We start from the raw sequence: 18802 nt of genomic DNA, 5'->3' as shown, positions 1-18802 counted from the left end.
TTTAACTAGTGGGCACATATGGGGGGGTTTCTTTACAGCCTCCTTTACTCCCTTTAGGTCTCCCCAGGGGTAGACTTGCCGTATACGATCCCAAGAGCGAGATTAAGACACAAACGAGGTCAGATGTCATACAACCTTTCAGCTTTATTTTTTATGAACAGGGGGATATGGGCTGCATATGAAGAGACAACTGGGAGAGCGGGGAAGGGCAAAGGAGAGAGAGAGAGAGAGAGAGAGATAGGGAGGTAGAGAAATAGAGAGGTAGTGAGATAGAGAGGTAGAGAGGGGAAGGGACCAAGTCGGGGACGAGTCTAATTACCACCACTCCGAGTCCAGGGATGTTCTGTTAGCTCCCTCTATGGTGTCCTAGCGTCGCAGGTTTTGTCGAAGCAGGTTCCGGAAGATGCACGAGGAGAAGAGGAAGAAGGAGAAAAGCCCTGCCACTTACTGGAGCACGTGCGCTCCTTTATATAGGGTCCCACGCTCATGCGCAGATCGCGGTTACGTACGTGCCGTTCGTGCAGCACGTGCGGTACGTGTTGCCTCCTCGGGAAGCCTTTTCGCGCCCTGGCTCTTGCGCATGCGCATGGCAGCACCCATCGTGCGGTACATGCTGCCTCCTCAGGAAGCCTTACACCAACATCTTTGCATCCCGTCCTAACGTTCAGTGCAGTGAATGGCACTGAGTGCCAATCCATCTCGGCGGTGCTCACCCCCGAGGCCAGGGAGGGGGGTCCCCTGGAGCCCCTGGCCCCACACCAGCCATGCACGCAAGCAGCTCCCAGCAGGGCTGCAGGGTGACCCCAGCCGCGTGTCCCTGAGGTCTCTCCTTGCTCCTTTCTAGCCACCATCACCCGGGCAGGTTTTGCAGCACACTCGAGCCATCCGAAACGGGGAGGAAGCAACTGCTCAGTCCCTGCACCCCTCCCTCGGGCACCTGGCAGGGAGCCCCTGTGAGGGACCATGCCTTGAGCGGACTGTCTCAAAGCTTGTTTGCAACCCTGGTAAGCTCATTGCAGGACTTCCTGATGGTTTGGCTGAGCCCAGTTACCATGAAGGGATCAACAGGGATCAAAGAACAGTCACGTCACTTTGGGGGGGGTGGTGGGCTATGTCTAGACAGGGGCAACCAGGAGCCCCAACTTCCCCCCTCCGCCACTCCGCACCGCTGGGCCAGGGAGTCGATGGAGGCCAGCGGGGCCCACCGGAACAGACGCTCCCTGCTCCACCCTTCCCTGCTCCCCCTGCACAGGAGGAGAGACAAGGCACCCCGCTGCACCCCCTGCCCACGTGGGTCCTCCCCCAGCACCAGCGGTGGCCGCGGGTGCCCCATGAGGGTGGCACGTCCTGAGCACCCCCCGTTCCCCGCAGAGCTGCAGGGTGGGAGCTCCACCAGCACCAGGGAAGAGGAGCCCGACAGTGGGACCCCCATGCCCACTGGGGCTGCCCCGGCTGCAGGGCTGAGGGGTCCCGGCCCCCCTGGGGCATGAGCTATAGAGAGAGACCTAGAGCTCTAGAGATGCACAGATAGAGCGGTACAGACAGAGCAGCATACATACAGCTGTGTAGGCACCGCTGGCTGGCAGGACCCTGCTGCCCGAGTATGGAATACCCACCGGATCCCTTCTTCCTTTGACCAGTCTTGTACCACTGCAGCTGAAAAATGCTGAAACATGCGACCAGTTATCGCTTTGAATCCCCTCAAGAAGGGGAAGTGTACTAAACCACTCCTTCAGACTAAGGACTGTATTTTTCCCAGTGGCAGCCGTGACGGCTGCAGCCATGGGAGCTCCTGAAATGACCTCCACTCTCACCACTATGTATTTTTTACCCCCTGAGGGTCATAGTGGGCCACTCTAGTCGATCTGCCAGATGTGCCACAGTGTTTTCTTGTCCCGGATATGCAGGGGAGGTGCCTTACTTGGATGGTCTTTGTTAAATTATAAACGACATCGTGAGCAGGCAGCTACCGCTCGATCACACGGCTTTACCGAGACGGGCCATCTTCGGGCTATACCTTCCCCATACAAATGGGCTCACCCGCTGTGGCCTCGTTTCCCGTGCAGCCATTCAAGTAAGCGTTCCCATTTGTGGTCATCGCTCACGACATCCATGTCCTGTAGTGGGGTGAGGCTATCGATTTGTTGGTTGAAGTGGGCAGCGATAGGAGCTGATCAGTCCTGTCCTGTCACCCACCCAATACGCGACACCCTTTGTTCTCCTAGTTCTGCAATTGTTTCCAACTGTCAGCGGTTTGCCAGAGCGGGACTCTCTTTACCTGCCAGTCGTTGGCTGCCCAGAGACCCACTCGCTCTGTGGATCCCTTAAAACCAGCAGATGAGTCGGGATAGATATGGCTGGCGCCATGTTGGGCGGCCGGTAGGTCTGCCCTAAGCTCCCCTACTCGTGCGATTCCTTTATCTGTTCCTGTGCTTAACTTTTCCCCCGGGGCCACTTCCAGTGTCACCGCCTTATACTTCCACTCATGGGTTTGCCTCTTAGATGGTGCATCAGTGAACCAGACCCCTTGAAGGTCACTGCCTTCCTTCAGAGGAGGTGCCCCCTGAATCACAGACGCTTTGCTTGGCGGGATTTGCAATAACACCGTGCTGTCTCTATCTTCCTGTAATTTAGATACTTTAATGCTGCCTTCTGTAACCGATGTGGTTTCATCGGTACCATCCAGACAGGCGTACCATTTCCGGGCTGTAGGCTTCTGGGCAACGGCTGCACCCTTGCGCGCTGTATCCAGGAGATGGAAAGGCCCCCGAATGATCAGATCTGTCCTTTTCTTGCCTGTTCCACTCGCTTCACTGCTCGCACTAAGGACAGCGAGCCTTTGCAAGGTCTGACTATCTCATTTTGGTGGCATTGAAAGAGTGGGAGCTAAGCTCTCGCAGTCTCTCTGGCCCTTCTGGTCCCTTTTGCCACAGGTTACAATGGGAATATACAGTAAGTGCCATGGCACTCCCATCGGCAAGGCTCTACGCCACAGAGCGTTACGTTCCTTATCGAACTTGGGTCTGAACGCTGGTTTAGGCTTAGTGCTGTGGACCTGACAAGCTTGTTGAGGGAGTGGTTCTGGGAGTTTAACAGAGGTCAATCCAATCCAGCCCATGTGGTGCCAATAATTCACTATTTCTTGTACAAACTCACTCCAGGTGGGTATCGGCTGATCCCTATAGTTGGGTCTCCCTGCTCAGGGTGCACGGTAAGGTCCAGCATTAGCCTCCTGAGTGGCTCGGACCCCATCCTGGACACTGGCTACATATGTCTTTAGGCTGTCCGTGAGCCCATGGATAAGGGGAGTTAATCATGCACATCAACACGTCCCTTGTACATCGCTTGAATGCAGGCTGCCTTTTGTACAGACACAGCCAAGTCAGAGAATCCTGATGTTTTGATAACAAGAGGATCTCTTCTTTCTTGCCAGCCCACTTGGCAGCCCACGTAGTTAATGAGTAGTTACGATTGCCCGGTGCAGCGGTTAAAAAAACTCCAGGGCCCCAATACCCTCCTGCTTCTTCCTCGCTCGGCAAGATTCGATCCTCCCCGTAAGGGAGACTCAACACACATATTCTGTCTCGGACTCCTCCGAGTTCCTGTAATACTTTTCCTGTAACTTTGCCAATTCAGCAGGACACCAGGGGAACATGTGTACGGTTGTACGAACATCATCATCCCCTTTGTTTGTAGTTTCGGTTTTGATCAGTGGTCATATAGGCACGGGTTCTGGGGTAAGATCGGAATCTTCCACCAGTTCACCGTTACCATTATCATTCCAGATGTCTCCATCCCATGTCTCGGGATCTGCACGGCGCATTAATTTGCAGACTTGTTTACCTGAGACTGAGAACAGCATTTGATTTAGGAAGAGATTTCACTTTTCCTGCAGTTGTTTTTCTCACCCTTCTGCTCAGGCCAACAGCATTTCAGGTTCCCCATTCCCTGGTTTTAAGCTTTGGTTTTCAGTCTGAGGGCAACTTCTCGTGTCTCCAATTTCTCACTGGTTGCGTTCTCACTGGTCAAAGAGGTTTTCGATATCTCCTTTTGTGGTTTCAAAGAGGCATATTCTACATCTGCAGTTCATTTAGGGGAAGGAGACTTTTGGCTTTCCTTTGCACACAAGACAAACAAGCCCCAATGCTGCACTAACAATTCCTTTGCCTTTACCTTTTTTAATCTTTTGCTCACTTCTACATTGGTCCATCCGCTCTACCACGTTGTCCTCATCTTTCCAAAATTTTTGGCCCCATTCTACTCCCAATCGGCAATACTGTCCATGATGCCGTCCTGTCCCGCCGGCCCCGTGAAGCTGGTGGCTCCCATTCCCGACCCCTTTCCCTCGCCGTGGTGCCGTGGCAGCGGTGGCATCTCGGCTCAGGATCCCGTGGGGGCTGCCAGGGCCGTGGCTGCCAGGAATAACCCCCAGAGGCAGGGGGGTTCCCCATGGATGCTCCTGCCTGGGGGTGCCAGAGAGGGGGAGTCAGGGGTAGCCTTGGGGGGAGGGGGGCAGGGGTCCTGGCAGGGGTCTGCCCTCCCCAGCTGCAGGGGGGCCCTGGGCCCTCATCGGGGTAGAAGGAGAAGTTCCTGATGAGGGCACCGTAGCAGGTCTCCAGCGAGAAGAAGGTCCCCTGGCCAAACTGCCAGGCTCACTTCTACACTGGTCCATCCACTCCACCACGTTGTCCTCATCTTTCCAAAATTTTTGGCCCCATTCTACTCCCACTCGGGATGGCGCGCACAGGTATTTTCGCCGCAGTTTATCCACGGCAATCCTGTCCATGATGCCAATTTTACTGTTGCGAGAAGAGTACGAGTCTCACACGTGGCTGAGGGGGGCCCTCCCGTCGAGTGCCCAGGTTCAGGGAGGACCCCCTTGCTTTCTCAACTCCTTCTCAGGAGCCGAGGTGCGGCTAGGTCCAGTCTAAGTCCTAGACTTGCTCAAGGGTTCACGTCTAAAGCGTTACGCGCGTGGCCACTTAGCAGAGTCCACGTTTGCCTGTCGGAGCCCTCTCAAGGACCTTCACTGAGACACTGTCGCAAAGTCGAAAAGACAGGTCATTTATTGGGGCGGCAGATGAAACAAGTTCAGAATTTCACCGATAAATACACTTAGTGCAAAGATCCAGCTGGACATAATTGTTCAGCGCTTTTGTTAAGTGTACTTTCCCGGGGGAACACCCGACACAGTCAGAGGCACAAGTCTTACCAAAGAGGCGTCCCTGCTTGGGGCGGGGGGGGAGAGGTCCAGGCCGTCCACCCGTTCTCATCCTCAAAATGGAGGGTTCTGAAAGCCAGATTTATACTGTTGGCGAGGTGGGACTCAGTCAAGTATTGTGTGCCGACTGGCCCTTGACAAGGCTTGTTGTGCTGTTGACTGGAGGAGGGGAGCAGTGGAGAACGAAGGCGTTGGGTACAGAGGCTGTGAGGCCTCCCCTCAGCCCCCACGTCCCTTGGTTGGTTCCAGTGGCAGACCGTCAGGCACCACATCTGTCAAAAGGAGCAAGTCGCTCATCCCTCGCCTCTGGTCAGGACCCCTGCCTGGCCCCAGGGGCCTGCGGCCCCCCACCAGCACCCCCAGGACCTTCTCTGCCAAGCCGCTTTCCAGCCACGTGCCCCGGCCTGTGCTGGTGCCTGGCCTTGTTCCTCACCGGGGCCGGACTTTGCCCTTGTGGAACTTGAGGAGGTGCTATTTCCCCAGCCCACCCAGGTCCCCAGACGCCAGCACACCCGCTGGGGCACCAGCCACCCCCACCCCCGGTTTTGTGGGTGCCAGTGGTGCCTGGTGCCAGCCCGTCCCCGCTGGGGTCGAGCACTGAGGGGGTTGCTCCCTCAGCCATGGGATGGGCAGTTGAACCACAGCATTAGGGATAGAGAAAATATTTATTTTCATAACACTGCAGATGCAGGGGTGCCCCAGGGGGGTTCCCGGCCCCGCATGCCCCCGGCAGCTCAGTAGCCAGGGAACCTGCTGCTCTTCTGGGACCAGCGCTGCCACCACGGGGGCTTGCAGAAGCGGATGTGGAGGGGCCGGCAGCGGCGTCTCCACCAGGCCTTGAGGCAGCGCCAGAGCCGGGCGCAGCCCTCCCGCAGGCACCGTCCTGCCCGGCACAGCCTTGGGGCTGCCTGGCCACACGCCCGGCCCGGGGGGACCTGCTGCTGGGCACCACGCTCTGCCAGGGTGCTCCTGCCTGGCCCCACGGGGTTGCTGCTCTCTAGGCCCACGGAGCCGTGCCTCTTCACTTCCATGGGGCTCCTCCTGCCCAGCTCCATGGGGCTGCTTCTGCCCAGCTCTGTGGGGCTTCTCCTGCCCAGCTCTATGGGGCTCATTCTGCCCGGCTCCATGGGGCTTCCTCTGCCCGGCTCTTTAGGGCTTCTCCTATGCAGCTCCGTGGGGCTGCTCCTGCCCAGCTCCTCAAGGCTTCTCCTGCCCTGTTCCACTGGGCTCTGCCTGCCCAGCTCCATGGGGCTTCTCCTGCCCAGCTCCCTGGGGCTGCTTCTGCCCTGCTCCATGGGGCTGCTCCTGCCCAGCTCCTCAAGGCTTCTCCTGCCCTGCTCCATGGCGCTGCTTCTGTCTGCACCTGTGTCTTTGTCCATCTCCGTGTCCCCATCCGCAGCCTTGTCCCCGTGCACGTCCTCATCCACCCACGGCAACTCCGCTTGAAGGCACTGGGCCCACGCTCTGGTCCCACCGCAGGCTACCGCCGCCCCCCCTTGCCACAGGGCCAGATCCGTCTGCAGCTGCTTGCATTGCTGTTCGGTCACTGCCTGGGTGTCCCGGAGAGTGCGGATGAGGTCGAGGACAAGCTGCCCCTTGGCCGTGGCCATGGCTGAGTGGCTGCTGAGGGGCGGCTCCACGTCCACGGGGCTCTGCGGCCTGTCCCTGCCCTCCCCAGGGACCCGCTCTTGCTCTGTCCGCGGGGGCAGCTCCAGCGGGGGGTCCTGGCCAAGGGCTGGCCCTGGCTCTGCCACCGGCCCCTCGGCAGCCTTGGGGGGCCCCGGGCGGGTGAGCGCTGCCAGCTCCGCCATCGCACCATGCCAGGGCTCCGGGAAAGAATAGAGGGAGCTGAGGGAAGAGGACCTGCTCCCTGACAGGGAGCCCAGGGAGTCCATGGAGGCCAGCGGGGCCCACCGGGACAGGCGCTTCCTGCTCGGAGCCTCTGTGTTGTCCCTACAGAAGAGGAGAAGGAAGAGACCCGCTGCACCCCAGCCCCTCCGGTGGGACCTGCGGGCAGCACCCCCCCCATGGCCGGTGGGAAGGGCTGCCCAATGCAGGCAGGGGCAGGGCACGGGGCGAGGGTCTGGGGCAGGATCTGGGGCTCTCCCCAGCACTCACCACGTCTCCAGGGTCACTGTAGGCTTCCCTACTCCTCCGTCTGCCAGGGTAGAAGCTGCTGAGGGATGAGACAGAGTGAGCGGCCGGCAGCCCCCAGCACAGCCCTGGGTCGGGGCTGCTGTGGAGTGTTGGCTGTTTGCAGGGCGCTCGGTGCCGGGGCCACTCACCACTCGGCTTCTCTGGCTGGGCTCTGGCCATGCTCGTCCGACGCTTCGACTTCTTCCACCACTTCTGCAAGACCCCCGGAAGTGGGGTGAGATGGGAACAGCTCCCAGCCCCACACCACAGTCCCCCATGACACTCCACCCCACGCCACCCCACCCCACCCCATGGTGTGCCGCGGTGCGTGCAGTGTGGTGCGGTGCAACGGTCACCTACCCGGAGCCGCTTGGCCCGCAGCATGGCAGAGATCAGGCTGAGCTGCAGCACGAGCATCAGGAGCGGCAACAGCTCAGGCAAGGTGGGGATGTTGGAGCGCCCCATGGCACCGGCTGCGGTGCGGCCGTGGCACTCCTGTCACCAGCACAGGCCCGCGGTGCGGGTCCCCGATGACTTCCTGGGTCCCCAGTGAGGGGACCCCCAACACTGCTGGTGTGGCAGAGGCTGAGGCTGCAGTCTGCCGAGACAAGGCCAGACTACCATGCACAGCGCCTGCTGCCTGCTCCCACGGGGCCCCCGCGCCCCCTTTTAATACTACAGCAGGCAGAGCCCCCCATTGTGACACGGGGTGCAGGCAGAGACCCGCCTTTGTGACAGCGGGCAGCACCCCGTGCCCTTCCCGGGCGGTGTGGACAGATGCGAGGGGCTCAGGAGGGGCTGGGACGTCCCCCTGGAAATCAGGGGTGGCAGCTGATGGAAACCCAGTGTCTGCAGGATGGGGGACCCTGGCGGGGCTTCAGAGGAGGGGAAGAAGGAGGAGGAGGAGGGAGGGTGAAGTGCAAATGTGTAGGGTGAGGAGGAGAAGGCAAAGGCGAAGGTAAAGGCAAAGGAGAAGGAGAAGGAGAAGGCAATGCCAGACACGTTACAGCATCCCCTCGGCCAGCCGAGGTTTAAACACCACGTCCCGTCTGCCCCAGCTTCTCCGCTCCCTGCTGGGGCTCTGGGGCCAGGCACGGCCCTGGGCTCCTGACGCGTTTCGGTGCTCCGCATTGCGTGGGATTTTGCCCCCTGGCGGGCTCCCTGCCCGGCCCCCGAGGGAGGGGTGCAGGGACCAAGCGGTTGCTTCGTCCCCATTTTGGATGGCTCAGGTGTGCTGCAAAACATGCCCTGGTGATGGTGCCTATAAAGGAGCTGGGAGAGACCTCGGGGACACCCTGCAGCTGTGTGGGATGACGGCATGGGGCTGGGGGCTTCGCTCTGGGGCACCCCCCTCCCCAGCCTCGCGGGTGAGCACTGCCGAGATGGATTGGTGCTCCGTCCCATTCACTGCACTGAACGTTAGGACGGGATGCAAATTCACAGAACCCCAGACTGGTGGGGGCTGGCAGGGACCTCTGGAGATCATCTAGTCCAACCCCCTGCCAGAGCAGGATCACCCAGAGCAGGTCGCACAGGATGGCGTCCAGGCGGGTTTGGAATCTCTCCAGAGAAGGAGACTCCACAACCTCTCTGGGCAGCCTGTCCCAGGGCTCGGTCACCCGCAGAGGGAAGAAGTTTTTCCTCACGGTCAGGTGGAACTTCCTGTGGTCCAGTTTGTGCCCGTTGCCCCTTGTCCTGTCGCTGGGCACCACTGAGAAGAGTCTGGCCCTTCCTCTTGACACCCACCCTTTAGATATTGAGAAGTGTTGATCAGATCCCCTCTCAGGCTTCTCTTCCCCAGGCTAACCAGCCCCAGCTCTCTCAGCCTTTCCTCACACCAGAGATGCTCCAGGCCCCTCATCTTCCTCGCAGCCCTCCCCTGGACGCTCTGGGGCTGGTGGGGAGGGGCAGCCCTGGTCATGGGCGTGGGGACGTGACGCCTCCACAGAGGCCTGTCTCTGGGCCTCGCTGTGGGGTCCACATGGTCCCACATCAACCCACCCCACTGTGCGGGGGTCTCCCGGCACCCCTGACCAAGGCAGGAGCGCTGCCCGCGCCGGCCCAGGGACCTGCCCGTAGCCCGCTGTGGGATGCCAGGGTTTATTAAAGCACATCAAGGCTGCCTGGTGTCGGCCGGTGTCACCCGTGTCCTGGGGATGGGGCTGTGCGTGGGTGCTGGGGGCACCTGTGGGGTGAGGAGGGAGGGAGAGGAGGAGGCTCTGGTGCGCGCAGAGGGCAGGATCCATTCCTGACCCCCTCCCAGCCTGGCGAGGGGCTGGAGAGCAATGGACAGCCCTGCCCCTGCCCCTGCCCCTGCCCTGGGGATGCCTGGCCCCACGGCTGCACCCTGCACCAGAGGAGCAGGAGGAGGAGGAGGAGGAGGAGGCGAAGGGCTGCAGGCAGGGGACAGAGTCCAGGAGGAGACACACACACACCCCTCCGGACACCTCGAGCAGGACCCGGGCGGCAGGCATCGCTCTGCGGGATGCTCTGGATGCAGGAGGTCTGGGGATGTGAGGGGGCTGGAGAAGACCCCGGCTGCAGCCCCCCCACCCTGAGCTGCCCCCAGCGCAGGGAGCCGCAGGATCCCCCGGAGACACCCCAGTCCCAGAGCAAATCTTTATTCCTGTGGGAGCCAGGGAAAGGTCTCGTCCTGGCTCTGCTGGCGTCCTGGGGCTGCCGGGGCGTCCCAGGGCCGGTGGCACCATGGCACGGCTGAGTAGTGGGGCTGTCCTCGTACCCCCAGCCCTCCTGCTGATCCGTCCTGTCCCGTCAGCCCCGTGAAGCTGGTGGCTCCCGTTCCCGACCCCTTTCCCTCGCCGTGGTGCCGTGGCAGCGGTGGCATCTCGGCTCAGGATCCTGTGGCAGCTGCCAGGGCCGTGGCTGCCAGGAATAACCCCCAGAGGCAGGGGGGTTCCCCATGGATGCTCCTGCCTGGGGGTGCCAGAGAGGGGGAGTCAAGGGTAGCCTTGGCGGGGGGGGGGGGGGGGGGGGGCAGGGGTCCCGGCGGGGGTCTGCCCTCCCCAGCTGCAGGGGGGCTCTGGGCTCACCTGCGCTGAAGACGCATGTCTGGTTCTTGGAGCTCTTCTCTGCCAAAGAAACCAACCGTTTGCACGGCTGCTGCACGCAACGTACCGTGCCGCTCCTCGCCCCTCCCCAGCCGTGCCACGCTGTGCCGTGCTCTGCCGCTAAGGGCCCCTTTGCAAACCCCAGGGGAGAGCGGCTGGGAGACGTGCAAGGATGCGCGTCCAAAGGCAAGCTGCCCTCCTCGCCCTCCCCACCATCGAGACCCCCTTTCCTGGCAGAGTTGGTGTGATGGGGCCACCCCCATTCCTGCACCCCACACCCCGGTGTTGGGGAGGGACCGTCCCCACAGGCACTCACCTTTCACCCACTCGCAGTTGTAGGTGCTGCTTGCGCCCTGGGAGCGGAGCTGGATGATGGTTCTGTTCCCATTGTGGGTGATGTTGGTGACCTTGAAGATCTCAAAGGGTGGGATGAGGACCTCCTCCTCATCAGGGTAGACGGAGAAGTTCCTGATGAGGACACCGTAGCAGGTCTCCACCAAGAAGAAGGTGCCCTGGTCAAACTGCCAGGCTTTGCCTTTCCAGAGGGAGGTGGAGGTGAACTGGCCAAACTGCCAGGCTTTGTCTTTCTGGAGGGAGGTGGAGGTGAACTGGCCAAAGCGGATGGATTGGTGGTGCCGGGCGGTGAAGCGAATGTCTACGCCCCGGTAGACGTTGTGGCATTTTTGGGGCTGGGCGTCCCGCAGGATACGCAGGGCCTCGCTCAGGAGGAAATGCAGCACCTTGAAGTGGAAGGTGTTCAGGTATTCCTCACGGGAGCGCCCGGCCACACGCACGGCTGCGTTGAACTCCAGGTACAGGGGGGAGTCCAGGGTGTATGCCAGCAGGGTGACCACATGCTCCAGTCGCAGCGCTGGCACACGGGAGACGTGGTGCTGCTTGCTCTGCCATTCAGCGATGGCTTGACTCCAGGCCTCATTGTAGACTCTGTTGCTGGCGAACTCAGTTTGGTTGAGCTCCTGCAGCTCCTCCTCCATCATGCGGCTGCAGCCCTGGTACTGGTCATCGAAGGAGCTGGGGGCCATGTCCAGCACCTTGACAGGGTCGAGGTCTCGCCGGTGCCGGGGGCTGGCAGAGTCCAGGGTCCGGGACAGCAGCACCAAGCCCAGCACCAGGTGCTCCATGGCGGGCAGAGCCTCCCCAGGAGAAGTGCCCAGCTGCCACAGGCAGGGAAGCAGCCGGTTCCTCGGCAAGCGGCTGGGGCAGTGGGTGTGGTGGTTTAACCTTGGCTGGACACCAGGTGCCCACCCAGCTGCTCTATCACTCCCCTCCTCAGCAGGGCAGGGTGGGGAGAAAAATAACATGGAAAAAAACAACCCCAAACTCGTGACTCAAAATAAAGTTTAATACAGCAAAAGGCTGGAAGCATGGAAGCAAAGCAGGAGCAGAAGATTATTCTCTACTTCCCATCAGCAGGCGATGTCTGGCCACTTCCTGGGACGCAGGGCTTCAGTACGCATAGCGGTTGCTCCAGAAGACAAACATTGTAGAAAAACCCACGCATGCCCCCAGTTCCTCCCCCTGTCTCTCAGCTTCTTATTGCTGAGCAGCCATCATCTGGTATGGAATAGCTCTTGGGTCAGTTGGGGTCAGCTGTCCTGGCTGTGTGCCCTCCCAAGATCTTGCCCACCCCCAAGCTACTGCTGTGGCCAGGGAGGGGGAGAAATGTTGGAGAGAGCGCCTGGATGTGTGCCGGCACTGCTCAGCAGTAGCCAAACCGCTGGGTGTTACCAACATCTTGCTGGCTACTGATACACAGCCCAGCACTATGGGGGCTGCCGTGGGGAAGATTAACTCCATCCCAGCCAGACCCCATACAGTGAGGCAGCGAGAGCAGGGTCAGCTCGGGGAGGGTGGCAGGGCCTTTGAGGGGGCTGCGGAGAGAAGCGGGGCAGGCTGGGCGAAAGCACCCCCAGTTGCATCCCCAGCCAGGGGCACCTCGCTCGGGACACCTCCCATCACCGGCCCAGACCCCGACCCCGTGACTTGCATTAAACCCTGCCAACAGGCGGGTGTCCCCAGCGCCTGGCACCATGGCCCTGGCAACTGCAGGTCTGCGGTGTCCCCCACCGGGAGCAAACCCCTGGGGACCCCTCCGCAGCACTGGGGTCGGGGTGCTGCACCCCAGGTCCCGTGGCACCCGGCCCCTCGGCACCTGCCTGCTGCCAGAAGGAGAGGTGAGAATCGGCTGATCGTTCTTTTTATAGCAGCCCTGGCCAGGATTGCTGGGGCCCGGATCCAGCCCCCACCTCCCCCTTATTTTTACCTTCCCACCCCCAGAGCAGCTGCTGCCCCCTCCTGCCCTGCAGCGTGGCTGTGGGGGACGGTCAGGAACCCCCCGTGGGATAAATTGCCTTGGCTTTAAGCTGGGTGCGGGTGCCGTCCCGCCTCGCGGGGGCTCTGCCTTTTCCTGCAGCACCTGACCCCAGCTCTGGCACTCCTGACCCAGGGCCTGGTGCTTGCACTGACCCCCGGTCACGCTGCTGAGGACGGGGCAGGTTGTGGCACAGGTGGTGCGGAGGCGAGGGGCATCTGCGGCGCTTCAGCCCTTGCCCGCAGCCCCTGGGTTTGGAGGGGCTTAGAAGACAGGAGGCAGGGCAGGGTGCAGGCAGCAGGGCTAGGGACAGCCCGGTCCCTGCCCGCTCCGGCACGAGCGGCTCTGGGCCAAGATGTCCCGATCTGATATCGGGGAAGGTTCGATACAATCCCAAGAGCGAGATTAAGACACAAACGAAGTCAAATGTCGTACAACCTTTCAGCTTTATTTTTAATGAACAGGGGGATATGGGCTGCATATGAAGAGACAACTGGGAGAGCGGGGAAGGGCAAAGGAGAGAGAGAGAGAGAGAGAGATAGGGAGGTAGAGAAATAGAGAGGTAGTGAGATAGAGAGGTAGAGAGGGGAAGGGACCAAGTCGGGGACGAGTCTAATTACCACCACTCCGAGCCCAGGGATGTTCCGTTAGCTCCCTCCACGGTGTCCAAGCGTCGCAGGTTTTGTCGAAGCAGGTCCCGGAAGATGCACGAGGAGAAGAGGAAGAAGGAGAAAAGCCCTGCCACTTACTGGAGCACGTGCGCTCCTTTATAGAGGGTCCCACGCTCATGCACAGATCGCAGCTGCGTACGTGCCATTCTTGCGGCACGTGCGGTACGAGTTGCCTCCTCAGGAAGCCTTTTCGCGCCCTGGCTCTTGCGCATGCGCACGGTTGCGCTTGTCCGCAGACCGCGGGGGGGGGGGGGGGGGGGGGGGGGCGGGGGGGGGGCAGTGCCCTCCGAGGCAGGACGTCAATGCAGGGAAATGGTGGTGCGACGGCAGTGTCGAGACAAACTGCACGCAGCAGCGGTCCGCGACACCACCCCGTGGCTCGATATTGCAGTCTCCTTAGTGGTGGTGGGAAAAGGGGAAAGAGAAGGAGAAGGTAGAGGGAAGAGAGTAAGAGTGAGAAATAGGGACGGGGCAAAGGGAAGTTGCAGGAAGGAAGAATGATGTGGGGTATGGTAGAGGAATGCTCAATAGCAAACAATGTTTAACTTTGCAGAACAAACTTGAAAAATCAGGTTAATGAGGTAGTTTTCCATTATAGCAAACATAGAACAACTGGCAGGTACAATATGGGTACTAATATGCAATCTTTCTCTCAGACAATTTGGGAATTTGAAAGGGTTTAAACAATGGGTACCGTGATTGGCTCTGACTGGTGAACGGCATGGATCCGTTTTAGGCCATCAGGTGAGGTGGTAGGAACAAATTGCATATTAGATACTACATGTCGGATTAATTGGATAAAACAAGGGATTACACATGGCAAAAATATTAAAGCGACAACCTCACATAGCAAACACAATAGCAGCTGTTTTACCCGTGGCGCTCCTGGTAACCAGGACCACAAATTACCGTCCCAACCGTTCCAGGTTTGGACGGGGACATGGGCTAATTTTCTAATGTCTTTGGTCAGTTGGAGGACCCCTTCACCTGCTTCATCGATTTCTAAACAGCAGTTGGAAGCATTTAGCTTCCCACACACCCCTCCCTCTTCAGCTAACAGGTAATCTAGGACCACGTGGTGCTGAAGAATTGCTGTGCGCATCTGTCGGGACTGCTGAGTTAAAAGATCTAGTGCATCGGCAGTCTTATTGGTAATAATTTCTAGAGCCGCTTGCAATCTGATTATCTGATTTAAATTATAAATTGGTTCTCTTGCCCCAGATATTGGTTCATTAGGGTTCCAGGTGGCAGGTCCGTAATGTTGAATTATTTGCTCAGGAGGCCACTCATTGTTTCCCCATTTTTGCATCCCACCTAAATTTACCTCAATAGATCGCGTCTTACGGGCAATACTTCTATCTCTGAGGTTATCATATAGTTTTACTCCTAACCGAGGTCCACCTATCTCCAGCAAAAGAAAAAATAAGGGCCGGATAATCCCTATGTAGCAGATTCCTGACCAGCTTGCGGGTAAATGTTTATATGAGGTATGTCCGCAGATCCAATAATGCCCTTTCTTAGCCTTAACGCCATGAGTAAATGGTCCAGCTGCCCCTTCTGGGAATTGAAAATAAGTTGTGGTGTTGTCGCCCAGAGGGCTAAAAAACATGGTTGGGCGATTATTTGTTCTGCCGGTGCAATACCAAGCGCCAGAATTATTTTTCCACTCACAAATTTGCTTATAATTGGTTCGTGGGACAGACAGGGTTTCATTTTTGTTTGACCAATATCCCTTGAATCCCTGAGTGCGCCCAGTCTCATTAAGCCACATCCATATGTAGACCCTCCTATCTTTATCAACTAGCTTACGAGTGAGTGTCCACTGACATTTACTTTCCCCCACTTAGATCCCTCCCCTTTGAGTATGGTTTAGACAACACTGCCCTACAGTCGGATATTGAATTGGCCATGTCCCACTGTCGCCCCAAGTGCCGTCCGCGGTTTCACTATAGTTGCTCACGATTTGGTCTGGGGTGAGGGGTGCGGACGTCCACGGCCAACTCGACAACCCCAGAGGTCCTCCACAAACCCAACAATGACTCAAATTGAAGGTTCGGCTTACTGCTTTAGCCAATAATACAAATTCGTTGTCCTTAAAGGGATCATATGGGTCAGGGGAAGGTAGAGGAATTGTTTTTTCATCGCTGTCATAAATACACTTCTGAATTAGAATAATCAAAAATAGCATGTGCATTCGGATCAAACTGCAATCGATGTCTGTCTGGCTTCTTCTGGGGGTATGTGTCTGGGTCAGTTGCTCTGTCCTGAAAAACAAGAACAGAAACAAACTCGCTCCTCGGGTTAGAAGGAAGGAGTAATCCATTTAGTGTGAATCTTATGGATTTTCTCGCTGGCGTCTTTTGCTTTCCAAGTGTATTTATTTATTGGGGTGTCTAACACTAACGGTACTGCTCCCACGGTGGGGAGTTCAACTAAAACAGGTTGTCTGGGGAAGTGGGATGGGTTGTCAGGGTGATCAGGGCTGTGGGAGGTGGGTATGATTGTCGGGGCTTGTGGGCAAAATGCTGTAATTTTTGGGCATCCATTCATTCCTCAGCGGCTATTTACGCTGGTCACTGCATCTCCCATCCGCTCAGCCTATCCTGGTCTATGTGGTTTCAGGAAGCGTTTGAGTAGCCCGTTTGTTCTTTCCAGGATTCCATTCGCTTGCGGGTAGTATGGGGTGTGGAACACCCATGAAATTCCTTCCCGGGCTGCCCATTCCTGAGCTATCTTAGCTGTAAAGTGAGAACCATTGTCCAACTGAATCGACCGTGGTTTGGGGAAGGTACTCTTTCAATGCCTTCACCATGTTCTCTCCAGTAGCTCTGGCAAATGCTGCGGCTTGGACCAACCCTGACACTATGTCCACTCCGACCAACACATAATGCTTTCCTTCTCACTTCTGGAAGGGACCAACGTAGTCCACTTGCCGGTTTCCCACAGCCCTTTCCCCTCCCTCAAGTGTAGGGGATCATCTTCCAGGGGTGTCTTTCTAAGCGGGTACGGCATTGTTCGCAAGCGGACACACAAGTCTTACATTTCTCTCTAGCAACAGGCCAACCTCAAGCCTGGGCCTCACAGTAGAGGTCTTTGATCCCTGAATGTTTCCTCTTTACATGCAACCATTCCAACAATCGCTCCCAGTCTTCTGCTATTTGGGTGTTTTGAAGGGGAGCTAACCAAGCTAACTCGTCTACTTCAGTGTTCCACCGGCTCGCTGGGGTGTCACTTTGTTGGCGGGAGGCCACCCACGCCACTGCAAATTCCCCACGTCTAGCAATTGCAAGGATGTCTTGCCATTTTTCCTTTTGCCATATCAGTATTCTGTTAACCTCCCACCCATTTTGCTCCCAAAATGGTAGCCATTCTGTGCAATCTTTAAATACTGCCTAAGAGTCAGTATAAACGTATACAGGGGAGGTGGTTTGGGCTTCATGTTGGAACACGCTCCATAATGCGACCAGTTCTCCCCCTTGTGCGCTACCCTCTCCTCGGTAATGATTTGTTCTTTGGTTTCTACCTGGAGTGCTACAGCTCGATATTTCCAGACCTTTCCTTCTCATTTTGACGAGGCATCTGTGAACCACACCTTGTGGATTTGTTCAGAAAACGGGGGAGCTATCTGTATCACAGGGGGAAGCTCAGCTGTTTCTTTATCTGGGCCCACCTCTTCTTGGATAGTTAACCTCTTTGTGGCTCCCTCAGACACTGTAAATATGTCACAATAATGTTCTATCTGGGCATATGTCGTGGTTTTACCCCAGCCGGCAGCTGAGCACCACGCAGCCGCTTGTTCACTTCCCCCCCCCCCCCCCCCGCCCAGTGGGATGGGGAGGAGAATGGGAAGGAAAAAGACAAGACCTGGTGGGTTGGTATAAGGACAGTTTACTAGGATTGCAAAGGGAGAGGGGAAGACAAGACAAAACAAAACAAAACAGTACTTAACAGAGTATATGAAACTGGTGATACAGAATGCAGTTTCTCACCCGAGGACCGTACAACTCAGACCGCACGCTCAGACCTGTCCCGAAACCGGACTGTCCCCGAGCCACGCGTCCTGGAGCTGCTGCTGCCTCTCCCCGGCTAGCCCCCTTTTATGCTGAGCATGATGTCACGTGGTATGGAATACCCCCTTTGGCTAGTTTGGGTCACCTGTACTGTCTATGTCCCCTCCCAACTCCTTGTGCACCCCCAGCCGTCCCACTGGCAGGGCGGTGCGAGGAGCAGAAAAGGCCTTGGCCCCGCGTAAACACTGCTCAACAACAGGTCCATAGAACAAAAACATCTCTACATTATCAATGCTGTCTCCAGTACAAATCCAAAACATATCCTCACACTAGCTACTATGAAGAAAAATCAATCCTCTCAGCTGAAACCAGGACAGCATACCATTTTTGCACAGAGGCTGTCTGAGCCACCCCATCAGGGGGTGGGGTTCCCGCTAGGACTGCTTTAGTCACCTTAAACGGGCCCCGAAGAATTATGGGTTGCTTTCGAATGGTTCGTTCAGCCTCTCTCAAAGCTGGACTAACTACAAATGGGCCCTTCTCCCACGCTGTGTATCTTTTTTCAGCGTCTTTAAAACTGCGCGAGTAAAACCCAATAGGCCGAATGGGCTTCACTGGCCCCTTTTGCCATAAATGAATCGAGAGCCCGGTCTGGGCAAACCCCCACTCAGTTTGGATAGGATCTGTGGGGTGAATGGGACCGAGAGCTTGATGGGCAGTTGCTTCAAATATTAGCAGTCGTAATGCCTCATCATGGACCGGGGTCCACTCCCATTGGGCCTTTTTTCGCAATAAGTCATACAGTGGTCTTGCAATAATCGAAAAATCGGGAATATTCTTTCTCCAAAACACAAATAATCCTAATACATGTTACAAATCCTTTTTCAACTCTGGCATTTTAATCTGATCTAATGAGGAAAGGGTGTCCGGTTGAATGCATGTCATTCCTCCTTTCCACCAGATCCCTAAAAACTTTACCTCGCTTGAGGGTGTTTGTACCTTTTCCGGTGGAATTTTCAACCCCAAACTTTCTAGGTGGGAAATTATATTATCCTGAGTTATCCGAACTTTCTCTATCTCATCCCCTCCCACAAGAATGTCATTGATATATTGGTAAACACTGACTTCCTTCTCTACTTGGACTGCCTCTAGTTCCTGCACTAATGCATGGTGGGCTAGAGTGGGGGAATGCTTATACCCTTGTGGGAGTCGGGTGAAAGTGAATTGTTGGCCTTCCCACGTAAAAGCAAAGCGATCTTGGTCCTCAGGTTGCAGGGGAACCATAAAAAACATATCTTTAATGTCAATTGTTGCCATGATGGGGTGGGCTCGTTCCTGGATAGTCGCTATCAACTCGGCAGTAT

General features: G+C 57.3%; 1 protein-coding gene across 1 annotated transcript; it reads right to left on the bottom strand.

The window, feature by feature from the left end:
• Positions 1-10208: 10208 nt before the first annotated feature.
• On the bottom strand, positions 10209-11577 carry LOC104632243 (erythroblast NAD(P)(+)--arginine ADP-ribosyltransferase-like). Its single transcript, XM_075742813.1, has 3 exons — positions 10742-11577; positions 10408-10446; positions 10209-10291 (listed from the first exon to the last, which is right to left on the bottom strand). Exons 1-3 carry the CDS (start codon positions 11565-11567, stop codon positions 10209-10211), a joined length of 948 nt encoding a protein of 315 aa, XP_075598928.1. The 5' UTR covers positions 11568-11577.
• Between the last annotated feature and the right edge of the window lie 7225 nt (positions 11578-18802).

This window comes from Balearica regulorum, chromosome 1 (assembly GCF_011004875.1).
Source record: "Balearica regulorum gibbericeps isolate bBalReg1 chromosome 1, bBalReg1.pri, whole genome shotgun sequence".
Classification (NCBI taxonomy): domain Eukaryota; kingdom Metazoa; phylum Chordata; class Aves; order Gruiformes; family Gruidae; genus Balearica; species Balearica regulorum.
This window is presented reverse-complemented; position numbering and strand designations above follow the sequence as displayed.